Source organism: Mustela nivalis (assembly GCF_964662115.1).
Source record: "Mustela nivalis genome assembly, chromosome: 6".
NCBI classification, from domain to species: Eukaryota; Metazoa; Chordata; class Mammalia; order Carnivora; family Mustelidae; genus Mustela; species Mustela nivalis.
Genome location: NC_139025.1, coordinates 101,770,077 through 101,782,788, shown reverse-complemented (window position 1 = coordinate 101,782,788; position 12,712 = coordinate 101,770,077). Strand labels below are relative to the sequence as shown.

Here is a 12,712-nt window from a genome sequence, read left to right as displayed (position 1 = left end):
GGGCTCTGTTATAGCCCTGTTTGTGTGAGGCTAAGACCAGCCAGTAGATGGGCACTGCAAAGAGGTAGGTTCGAGCTTCGTGTGAACCATCTGAGCTGTCCCTAGTTACAAGAGATTGTTTTTTAGGGGAAGTGAACCTTCCAACATTGAAGGCAACCAAGGAGGTGACCACTTCAAAGAGGTGTTGTAAGGAGACTCCATCATAACTTGCAGGATAGGAAGACATCTCGGACCTCTCATCTAGGTCAGAGATTTAAACTAGCTGCCAGCTGGTTACTCAGGCCCTTGGCCTTGACTGCTAAGTGCCCAAGGTCTGCCCCTCTTATGAGACTTGGGAGGAAAACAGTGCCAGTCTCACAACTGCAACCAGTCCCTTTCCCCAACCTCTGTCTCCTCATCTGGGCTGCTTATCCACCTGGAAGCGCCCATTGTGGACTGGAAAGACCTTTAGAATCAGCCACTTACTGTCAGACCATGGAATAAGCTACTTTGCTCTTCTGGGGCTCAGTTCCTCATCTTTAAAATAGGGGTAATATTAAGGGTTAGAAGAGATGATATGAAAGTGTCCCACCCAGAGTTTGGCCCATGGCCCAAAAAAGCAAAATGATAGTTTCCTCCACTCCCCCGGACATGAACAGCACATACTTCTCACCCACCAAGAAGCCACAATTGTTTAGCAACCAGTAGTTTGGACACTGAAAGTCAAGAGAGGATATTCTGCAAGAGCAAGTAGCCCAACCCTCCTTATCCCTTACCCCCAATCTTCAAGGCTCTTATGAGGAGCCCTGAGGCATTCAAAATGAAGACGATGTGGCACCTGGCCCAGCAGTGAACTTGCAACAGGTGTTCAATAGGTGTCTCTGAAGTGAATGAGTGGGGCGTGTGCAGGTCTGATTGGTGGGGCCTGTGATGATTTCCAGATGCCAGGTCCTACACTTGCCACCCACCCCCCAAGAGCCACTTCCACATAAAGCTAAGCTTTGGGGAGCCCTGTGTGATGTTGTCACTGTATTCCATATCGTGGAGACATAATATGACAAGCCCTTCTGTGGCTGTTCAGTGATAAATTCAGGTGTCAGCACTAAACAGAACCTTAGATGTCAGATCCAAGCTCCACTTATAGATGAAGAACTGAGGCCTGGAGAGGTTGGATGGCTTTTGCACATCAGTGGTAGTACCAGCATTAGAGCCAGGCAGGAATCCTGACTCCTGGTCCAGTGTTCTTCCTCAAACCTGGCAAGCTCCTCGCTACGCTGTGTGCAGAAACACTGCCATGGGCGGCAAGGCCAGGAGTCCACCATGAGGCCCGGGGCACCTAGGGACTGTGTCTCCTTTATCAGACTACAGGCTCTTTTGGGACAGGGGTTGTGTCTCCTTTATCACACTGGAGACTCCCACTTAGGTTAGGGTCCAGGAGTCCACTTAACAGACCACTCACTGTGTGCCAATCACTGTGGATAGAGAGATGAACAAAGCTGGGTATGTGCTCTGGAAAGGCTCAGAGTCTGACACAGACACAGTCTCCCTTTCCTTGCTCCCACCCTGAACATCACCCAGTATGGGGGTGCAAAGTGGTGAGAGGGAGGTTGGTGTGAGGTCGGGCAGAGCCTGGGAACTCCGTGGGCTGCCCATAGCCAGGATAGTTCCTCATCCTCTCCAAGTCCCAGAGGGATGCTCACTGCCTGGGTAGAGGAAACTCACACCAGCTGCAGACAACACCCCACTGGGGCCTTGGAAGCAGGACCAAAGGGCTGGTCCTCTGCCCAGCCTTGGAACCATAAACCCCCACCTTCGCTGACCCCCTCCCCAGTGCTTGGCTACTGAGGGTCAGTGCTGGGTGTGTGCACAATGTCCCAAACCACTGAAGCCAGGGCTGGACTTGTGAAAAACTGGCACTGGGAGCCAGCTTCGGCCAGGAAGAGTTGCTCTCCTTCCACTCCTCTGAGGAGAGGGGCAGGCACTGGTTCTATTTGTTGTGTCTTCCAGGTACCAGCTGCCTGAAGCAGACCATTTGGGAGGAAACTCTCTCCCCAGGGATCAGCCCCTCCCCAACCCTGTTCCATAGCTTGGGCCTGGCAGGAGGCACTTGTTTCCCTGCCCTAAGAAAAGGCTAGTACTGGGCTGGGGACTGGGCAGCAGACAGGGTTCAACCCAGTCCCACGTCTTCATTCATAACAAGAAAAAGTCCATGCCATCTGTGGGACTCTCTTTTCCTCATCTGTGAAATGGGAACAGTCAGACACCTTGTCCCTACCCCCTGGGGCCACCAGCAAGGACAGAATCAGGACTGGGCACTGCAGAGTCCAGTTTCCTCCAAGAGAGGGACTGTCATGCTTTCGGCCAGTGTTTGGCCTCAGGGAAGAAGAGAGGCTGGCAGAGGGCCTGGGATAGTATTTGTGAGGACTCCTGCCCACCCCCTCTATCTCCTCCTACTCTTCCTGTCTAGTCCCTGGGGCAGAGTGTCCTGGATATTTCTGGCTGCCTCCTCCAGGCCTTTGGCTTCCCAGGCTCACACAAGTGGTCCCCATATCCCAGCCCTGCTCTGATGGAGTGAACTGGGTGGGAGTTCCTGGCAGAAGAGGCAAATCTGTGTCAGGTCTACAGTCTGCGATTCATACGGGAGGATCTGTGCATGTGTGTTTGTGTCCTAGGGGTGATAAAATTTCTCCTGCTGCTTCCCAACTCTGGCTTTGTCATTGTAAGCCACTCCATCCTCCTCAAGAAAGCCTGTAGTTGAACATGATGTCCCGAATGGCAGATACCATCCTACACAGGTCTGGGCCTCAGTTTCCCCCCCTGTAGAATAAGATGGCAGGAAAAAGTCACTAAGCTCTGTTCCACCTGACATTTTGGAACCCAAAGTCTTAGTTGGTCACTCAGGAAAGTTCTCTACAATGAGGAAAATACCCTGGGGTGAGGAGCAGGAGGCCTGGGGCTGACTGTCCCAAGCTATGTGACTCTGGGCAATTCCCTTTTTGGTCCTCTACTGTAAATGAAGGGGTAAAACCATATGAACCTGAAGTTCCTTCCAGTTGTGACCTCCTGGCAAGAGGTGAATAGCCAGCATTTGTAACACAGGATGCAGAGCACAGTGGTTAGGGCCACATGCTCTACAGTGAGACAGCTACAAGCCAGTCTTAGCTCTGCCACTCTCTGGCCATGTGACCTTGGGCATGTGACGAAACTCCTGGTGCCTTCCTTAGTCTTTTCATCCATGGAAACTCATAGTGTTTCTGTAAGCAATACATGGGTAACCATCTAGTAAATGAGGAAAAAATGACAGTATCTATTCATAGGCTTATTCTAAGGACCATAGAAGTCGAAGTGCTTACAAAAGTGCCTGACACAATGCAAGTTCAGTGTTAACTATTATTATTTCAAGAAACCCTTCCCCTTCCCATCTATAGACATGCAATCCCCTTTCCCAAGGGGACCCTTTCCCAAGGTCCAGAGCTACACAGCAATGGATGGATAAGTGGGGAGTAAACATCAGCTTCTCATTCCCAAACCAAGTCAAGGAGTACTTTCACATGGAGAGAGTTATTGGACGTTGACAGGCTATGCTCCCAGGAAATCAAGGCTAAAAAGGAGATTAAACTAGCTCAGAGTCAGGGGCAGAGGTTCAAGCCAAATCAGAACCTGTTCCATAGGGCGCCTGGGTGGCTCAGCTGGATAAACACAGACTCTTGATTTTGTCTCCTGCAGATCCTGATTTCAGGGTCATGAGATTGAGTCCCCCACTGGGCTCTGACCTCGGCGCCAGCCGGCTTGAGTTGCCATTCCCCTATGCTCAGTACACTCTTTCTCTCTCAAACAAAGAAGCAAACAAATAAAATCTTTAGAACCTGCTCCAGACCCAGCCTGGTCCACTCTATCTTGCTCTACCTCTCCCTCTGCCCCCCAGTGCCCAAGTACCCCCCCCCCCCCAACGAACCAATGGGCTGGGCCAGGTATGAATCCTGTCCTTGCTTCTTCGCAGTTGAATGACCTTGGACACGTCATGTAATTTCTCTGAGCCTCATTTCAAACACTTTTATATTTCTCAAGTGCCTCAATACCATGAAAAGGGTGTTATTATTAGTCACATTCTGAGGAGACAAGGTCAGAGTTAGGATTCTTGCACAAGCACACACAGCAGCTTTAGTGCAGGTTAAATGGGGAAATCTTTGCAAGTGGCCCTCACAGTGCTCCGCATGCAATCGGTACTCAATACGGGGTCACTACTGTTTCTATTTCCCATAGGGAAGTGAGTGACCCTGCACATCTCCCGATGCCCGCGGGCCCACAGCCATCCAGCTTGCCGGCCACCACATCACATGAGCCGTACTATCTTTAGCCAGGGAGATATTTATATCCCCGGGGAAGTTTCTTCCGCTCCGGGGGGAGCCCCACAGTTTGTGGCCGCTGAATCCAAGCCCCCCGGCGGCGGCCCCCGCCCATCCGGCTCGCCATGCCACGGGCCCCAGAGGCCCCCACGGTGCAGGTGCGGGTGGACGACCAGCTCTTCCAGGCCGAGCGGGCCCTGCTGGTGGAGCACTGCGGCTTCTTCCGCGGTCTGTTCCGCTCCGGCATGCTGGAGACGCGCGCGGCCGAGGTGCGCCTGGGCGCGCTGAGCGCCGCCGGCTTCCACACCACGCTGCAGGTGCTGCGCGGCGAGCGGCCGGCGCTGGCGGCCGACGAGGAGCTGCTGCAGGCCGTAGAGTGCGCCGCCTTTCTGCAGGCGCCGGCGCTGGCGCGCTTCCTGGAGTACAGCCTCACGTCGGACAACTGCGCGCTGCTGTGCGACGCGGCCGCAGTGTTCGGCCTGCACGACGTGTTCCACAGCGCTGCGCTCTTTATCCGCGATGGCGGGCGCGAGCTGGCGGCCGAGCTAGCGTTGCCCGAGGCCCGCGCCTACGTGGCGGCGCTGCGGCCCAGCAGCTACGTGGCCGTGAGCACGCACACGCCGGCGCCGGGCTTCCTGGAGGACGCGTCCCGCACGGTGTGCTACCTGGACGAGGAGGAGGACACGTGGCGCACGCTGGCCGCGCTGCCCCTGGAGGCCAGCACACTGCTGGCGGGCGTGGCCACGCTGGGCAACAAGCTGTACATCGTGGGCGGCGTGCGGGGTGCCAGCAAGGAGGTGGCGGAGCTGGGCTTCTGCTACGACCCCGAGGGAGGCACGTGGCGCGAGTTCCCCAGCCCGCACCAGCCGCGCTATGACCTGGCGCTGGCCGGCTTCGACGGCCGTCTCTATGCCATCGGCGGCGAGTTCCAGAGGACGCCCATGAGCTCTGTGGAGAGCTATGACCCAGCCGCGGGCTGCTGGAGCTTCGTGGCCGACCTGCCCCAGCCGGCCGCGGGCGTGCCCTGCGCCCAGGCGCGTGGCCGCCTCTTCGTGTGTCTGTGGCGGCCGGCCGACACCACGGCTGTGGTGGAGTACGCTGTGAAGGCGGACACGTGGCTGCAGGTGGCCGAGCTGCGGCGTCCGCAGAGCTACGGTCACTGCATGGTGGCCCACCGCGACAGCCTCTACGTGGTGCGCAACGGACCTAAAGATGACTTCCTCCACTGCGCCATCGACTGCCTCAACCTGGCTACGGGCCAGTGGACCGCACTGCCTGGCCAGTTTGTCAACAGCAAGGGAGCGCTCTTCACGGCGGTGGTGCGCGGCGACACAGTCTATACGGTCAATCGCATGTTTACGTTGCTCTATGCCATCGAGGGTGACACCTGGAGGCTGCTCAGGGAGAAGGCCGGCTTCCCAAGGCCGGGGTCCTTGCAGACTTTCCTCCTTAGGCTTCCTCCTGGCACTCCCGGGCCTGTGGCCCCAACAACACCAGAACTGTGATTCTGAGTTGGCCTTTAGGAGGGGCTATCCCGAGTCTTCGCTGAGCCATGGCTGAGTCTATAAGGCTGGCCTTCGAAGCTGCTTGGAAATTCTGTCTCCTTGGTTGAGACATGCAGGTCTTGGGCCTTGTGATGATATGAACATGTCCAAGAAATTCAGAGAGTAACAATGGGGCTGGGGTCTGAGCCTTCAAATTACTTGGGCTCTGCTGAGAGGTGGTGGGTCACAATGCCAGTGGATTGGGTTGGGGGGTAGGATTTCAATAATCCAGGCTTGTGTCTGAATGGGCCAATAATTGAGCATTACTAGGAGCGAGTTAAGTGATGTTAATCAAACTGCCAGTCAGTTGGCAAGAATCAGGCACCTACTGTATGTCTTGTACAGTGCTAGGCCTAAGGTCACTGTAGTTGCTAGAGGGGTCTACAAAGCCTAGAGTCTAGCCCAAGACCAAGGTTTGCACACACTTGTCTTAATCCACTGAGGGCTAAAGTCAGTATGCAAACAAAAAAAGACCAAAACCTCACAGTGGAATAAAATAGTATTGAAGAAATCAGGACAAAGGGAAAATAGGAAAAGGAAAAATATTTAACTCCAGGAAGGGTGAAGAAGAGAGGCAGGGTAATTAGCTGCTGCAGGGGAGAGGTTCAGATGATGGAAACAGGGCTCAGAAGAGATGGGGGAAAGCTGGAACAGATGGGAGGAGGCTCTGTGAGCACAGCCTTTAAGGCAGAACATCTGTGGATGGAGGCATTTGAGGAGGGGGCGAGGCTGGCATGGCTTGTAGAGACAATAACAGCTGAACCTGGGGGGACACCTATGAGAGAGAATGGGCTCCCCACAACCCCTCACAGGATGCGGACTGGCGGAGAGAAGTCAGTTGCAAGCCCTTGCCCACTCCCTTTTTTGCCATCACCCTGTGGGCAGTGGATTATTAACTTCCATGACTTTAGGTCACTCAAGGCAAGAGCCCAATCCTGACCAGGTCTAACTGCATCCTCCTCCGCATTCTGCAGGTTAATTGTCTCCTCCAAGTCTCTGCTCCTGCCATTCTCTGGGCCTGGAATGCCTTTCCTCTCCCCCTGCCCCCGCCACCCCTCTGTTGGCCCTGTACCTACCTCCTCTGTGCAGGGTTGGCTGTTCCCGACCTTGGCCATCTGCATTGCTCATTGGACCTCTGAATGACTTCCTTCCGTATATGTGTGAAACCGTGTACGTGTGCAGATAACAAGGGCAGAGATCCCGTTGTCCTATCAACTGACCTGAAAACTTCCCCACCTACAGAACCAAATGATGAGGTCCTGAAAGAACCCAGGCCATAGAGGCTGTCTTACTTAGGGAACTGGTATTAGAGGAAGACTCTTGTCCCTCTTTTAGAATACTCCTATCCTGATTTCTGGTCACCTGCCTACCCGAGTCCTCAGCTTCTCCATGCCCTAAGTGCCCTAAATGGTCTCTATCTTCGAAGACCTGAGGCCTGTGGGAAATTCCAGCCTCGTCAGAAGTATAGAATGTAACATCAGCGCGGAGCCTAGTGTCAGGGCTGCCTGGAGCAGGCTTTGCCCCTGACCTATGTCCCAAGCCCTGCGGAATGCTGCCCTCCGAAACCTGGCATCTGCCAGCCCTGGAGTAGCCCAAATCACAACAATAAATCCTGACTTTGGCATCCTGTGAATAATGTGCAAAGTACTTTCACATCCGTCTTCCTGCTCCAACACTGCCTCAGTCCTGGGAGTTCGGTACCTTCTCTCAATGGCAGACACATGAGATACGTGAGGCCCAGAGGCCAAGCGATGCACCCAGAGCCACTGTCCTCATGCTGAAGTATAACAGAGCCCCTCACTTTCTGATTCCATCACAGTATAATTGTTACCACGTGTCAAAGTTTTATTTAAGTTGTTAACAAAGGAACCAGAAGAATGGAAAACTGGTTCAGAGGAACATTTGAGAGACAGAGATTTGTGTCTTTAGTTGGAAAAGACCTGTTGAAATAAATTTGCTAAGATAAGAGGTGAAGCTGGTTAACTTCCAGGACAATAAAACCATAACTTTCGTGGTTCTGTACTGGACTGAAAAACCTTTGCACCTCTGCATACACACATCTACCTATTATTTATGCAGCTACAAGTGAGTGTGTAGCTTCACAAAGTCGGGACTCTAGTCAATAGTAAATTGTGAAACAGGGATTTAGTTTTTCCTGAGAGAATTCTTAGCTGTTCAACCCTACCCCACAACAACATTGAAAAGATACACAGTCCTTCCGTCTATGTCCAAGTTACGGATAATTTTTCGTAACAGTTCAGAGCATGCTCTTCTGTGCTCACTCCTCCTGCCTAGTGCTCAGCCCTGAAATTTGCAATCTCGAGATCCATTGGCTCATCTGCTCTCGCGACCCACAGAGCTTTGTGCATGTCAGCTTTTGCAGCTGGCTGTGTGGACCTGCCCAGGCAAGGCCTGTTGGCTCCTGGGGCTGTGATATTTCTTGGTCCAGAGCAGCCTTTTCTGAGATGTCTTTTGTGCATAATAATAACGCTGTTCAGGGGTGCCTGGGTGGCTCAGTGAGTTAAGCCTCTGCTTTTGGCTCATGTCATGATCTCAGAGTCCTGGGATTGAGCCCGGAATCGGGCTCTCTGCTCAGTGGGGAGCCTGCTTCCTCTCTCTCTGCCTGCCTCTCTGCCTACTTGTGATCTCTCTCTGTCAAATAAATAAATAAAATCTTAAAAAAAAAGTAATAATAACACTGTTCACAGTGTGCTTTCCCACAGTTGACTTATTTAAACTCTGTGAGAATTCTAAGTGTTAGGCAGCTTGGCAAAACCCCTACCCTTGAAGATTTAAAAAACCCAAACACCCAAAGGTCACATGATTGGAAGAGACACAACTAGGAAGTAGCAGAGCCCCAGCCTTGAACCCAAGGCCACAATGCTTGTTTTCTGGGACTGCCTCCCTGCTTCTCTGATATTTGGAGATGGACAGGGTGTTTCTGCCAGACTCCTTAACACTCCCTTCCCTGTTACCTTTCTTTTGCACCATCTCTACTCACCTATTCCCCTAAACCCAGCCCTCCCTCTTTCCCTGTGTTAGGAAAAATAGCTATCCTGAGTTCTCTTGCTTTAGGATCTAGCTGGGCATCTAATGGCTAGCTGCCTGAGGGTGCTAATCACTTGTGAAGACCCTGAGGGGGTTTTGCATTTTCACAGATTTCCCTCCCTCTCATGAAGTGTCAGGGAGGTTTTCATAATACAGCCCATCTTCTCTGACCTTACAGGTCGGACTCTGTTGTTCCTCTCACAGCCCACCACCCTCGGCAAGTATGGTCACTATGTCTGTTTGTAGGTGAGAAGCCAGCAGAAAGCTGAAACGAGTCACCCAAAGTCATGTAGCCAGTCAAGTGGAAGAGCAAGGACATGGAAACAAAACTTGGGATTCTTAGCCTCTTATATCCTGGCACCTAGACGTGACCACTGAGTGAAGGTATTGTGTGGGAGGCCAAACCAGGTACGAGGCAGGTGCTGGGGAGGGGCGGGCGCAAATATAAAGAGACACTTAGGGGTTACTAAACCCAGAAGGCAGGGTTTAAAAATCTCTCCATCCCAGCCCACTGGCCCACTCTGAAAAGTCTATCCTTCCAGAGAGATGTACACACACACACGCGCGCGCACACACACACACACACACACACACACATTACTGCAGCAAGGAGCATTTTCCTGAGCTTCCATGGCAGCCTTGTAGCCCAACTCTCTGGGCTTCCTCCAGTCCTCCATACAATTTCTCCTTGCCCCCTATTCTGGAAGCCTTGCACCCCAAGCTTCCCTCTCGCTGGAAACTATTCTGTTGTGTGTGTGTGTGTTTTAAGATTTTATTTATTTGACAGACAGAGATCACAAGTAGGCAGAGAGGCAGGCAGAGAGAGAGATGGGGAAGCAAACTCCCTGGTGAGCAGAGAGCCCGATGTGGGGCTTGATCCCAGGACCCTGAGATCATGACCTGAGCCGAAGGCAGAGGCTTTAACCCACTGAGCCACCCAGGCACCCCTCTGTTGTGGTTCTATAGCCTGCCTGACAGAGGCAGAAGGAGAAGCCAGAACTTCCCACATTCCACCCAGAGCCTATTTGCCTGCTTGCTTCCTTTCAGTCTGCTCATGTGGCAGCCAGAGTCATCCAATGAAGAGCCAGCCAGACCTCATTGCTTCTCCATTCAGAGATTTGGGTCGTTCATTGCACTTGAGTGAAAGCCTCAGTGCTTTCGGGATCCCCTGCCCCATTTTCTCCCTCAGTTCATCTCTCACCACTCTCCCCCTGGGCTCATTGCTGTTCTTCAAACACACCATGCACACTCCAACCTCAGGACCTTTGCACAGGTATCTGTGCCAGGCACACCTCCCTCACTTAGCCCCCTGGCTGACTGCCAACCTCCTACAGGCCTTTGCTCAGATGTCACCTTCATTCTGAGGACTTTCCTAACCGCCCCCCATCCCTTAAAATCTACCTTCCTCTTCTCTGCATTTCTTACTCCCTTATTTCCCTCCATAACATTTAGCATCATCTATTATGCTATACTTTTACTTCTTTAGTGTCTGTTTCCTCCTTCTAAAACTTGAGCTCCACAAAGGCAGAGATTTTTGTCTGTTCACCAGGACCCAGAACAGTGACTAGAACATAGTAGGGGCTTACTTTTTTCGTTGTTGTTGTTGTTTTAAGATTTTACTTATTTGACACAGAGAGAGCAAAAACAGAGTGGAGCAGCAGGCAGAGGGAGCAAGAGAAGCAGGCTTCTCCTTGAGCAGAGAGCCAGAGGAGGTGGGACTCCATCCCAGGACGCTGGGATCATGACCTGAGCCGAAGATAGACACTTAACCAACTGAGCCACTCAGGCACCCCAGGGCTTAATTATTTAATGAATGAATGGTGCTCAATGTATGTCAAAAGAAGGAATGAATGAATTGATCTATCAGAAGAAAAACTCGGGGCTGTCGGATTTCAGAGGAGTTTGGGCAGGGGGTGGGGCTGGGCAGGTGACCAGGGAAGACTTTCAGGGGGAGGTGATGAGCTGGGGGGTCCTTGGTACTTCCAGGGAAGAGTGGGTTCTGATAACTGCAGCTCACAGGTTACTTCTCCGCCTTCAGTAGAGGGGAGGAGACTGGAGTTGGAAGCGCTAATCACCCCGTGAAGAATCACTCCTCTCGCACAGGGCCTCTGTTTATTTATCTTTGGGCTCAAGCAGCTGGGCCTCTTTTTCACCCTAATTGCTCTGCTTCAGGCTGCTGTCATTTGCCAGGAATAAGGGTGGCATGTTAATTGTGCTGGTAGGAGACACACATGTGGGCAGAAAGGCCTCCTGTGAGCACCCGATGAGAGCATGGAATGCGGGACCCCCAAGGAGCAGTCTCTCCAGGCTCAGCTCCACATGATTTGGCCCCAGCTGGAGTGGGAAGCATGAAAAGGAGGAGCCCCCCTCTCTGGTGACTCGCTTCAACAACTAACAAAAGGTAAAGGAGGCCTTTCCGTGGGGCTGCAGAGTCTTGGACCAGGGTATAAACCTTCTGTGCAACCCCTCCTTTGTGTGGCTGGAGGGGGGAGGGAAGTTCTGGGGTAGCGGGGAGAGGGGAGGCAAGTAACTTACCTAGAGACACACAGCAATGCTACACACCACCCTGAGCTAAAGCCCACGCCTCTGGAATCCTTTTCCCAGCACACCAGGCTGCATCTCTGTGCTGGTCTCAGGACACCTGGAGGGCACTTCCCCACAATGACCTGCCCTCCCTGATTCCAGACCTCCAACCTTACTGTTCCCAATAAGTCTCCCCCTCTGGCGTAGCATTGTTTTCAGCACCCTGCTTTCTTTCAGCGGACAGAGACGAAGGAATTGAGCTCTAATGGTTGCATCTGGGCACCCGGGCCCTTCACCATTTGATAACCCTAAGTGCAACCTGATACCATTGGCCAGGTATACTTCTCTTTCCAATAACCTGTTTCCATTCTAACAGCAGCCTCCGGCCTTCCGGCCCTTCCGTAGATGTGCGTAACCCCACAGTCCTGACTGTCGGGGCGCTGGGAGGGAGCTCACTAAGTGGGTCGGGGTGGAAGGAAGGGACCGAGGCTCTGCAGAGGGCCAGCTCTGTCTGCTAGGCAGCCAGCTCCTCTTGGAGTCCAACCTGGGCTCTGACACTAACTGCTCTGGGACCATAGCTAAGTAGCTTGAGCTTGCTATAATGAAAGTGTCTCCAGTCCAGACAAGGAGGACCATCCCTGCCGCAGAGGATTGTTAGGAGAGCGAATTGGGAACCTAGGGGCCTGCATGCAGTAAGCCCAGCTTCCACGTTCCCTTCTCCACCCCCTCGCTTTCTCGGGACCCCGTCTGGGAGGCAGGCAGGGTTGGGAAGAGTTGGGTACTGTCCAGCAGTCTGTGCACTTATCTTATCACTCAGTGAGGACGCAGGACTGGTTTTGGCATCAGGGGACCTGGGTTCATCCTCCAGCTCCATCACATGCCTGCTGTGTCCTCTGGGCAAAGTTGGTTTCTTTATAAAACGTTCATCATGGTAAGACTTACTGGATAGAGTTGCTGTGCAGACAGATTATGTGAAGCAGGCCAGTAGCTTTCGCATTAGGGAGGGAGGTTGGAACCTGAGTGGAAAGAGCTTTGAATGCCAGGCTAACTTGGGCCTTATTCTGTAGGAAGTGTGGATCCACAGGAGGTGTCTGAGTGGTGAATATGGAAGCCAGATATCCCATTTCTTGAATGCCAGTACCAAGCCCCTCATCCTGCCTTGTGCTTCAGGACTCCTATCTGGCCTTGCAGATCCACTGTCCCTTTCTCACAATCTGTAGCCCAGGAGGCTGCCCTTGAGGGTCAGATCCCTGAGCTCCCTTGACTCCAGGT

The 12,712-nt window shown here is 52.8% G+C and overlaps 1 protein-coding gene across 1 annotated transcript; it reads left to right on the top strand.

Annotated features, from left to right (window-relative positions):
- The first annotated feature begins 4,327 nt into the window (after positions 1-4,327).
- On the top strand, positions 4,328-7,912 carry KBTBD13 (kelch repeat and BTB domain containing 13). Its single transcript, XM_082737269.1, has one exon. The coding sequence runs from the start codon at positions 4,451-4,453 to the stop codon at positions 5,828-5,830; it is 1,380 nt and encodes a 459-aa protein (XP_082593395.1). The 5' UTR covers positions 4,328-4,450; the 3' UTR covers positions 5,831-7,912.
- Positions 7,913-12,712: the final 4,800 nt, after the last annotated feature.

Coding starts and splice junctions, on each gene's coding strand:
- KBTBD13 (XM_082737269.1), top strand. CDS start 4,451: ATGCCACGGGCCCCAGAGGCCCCCACGGTGCAGGTGCGGGTGGACGAC.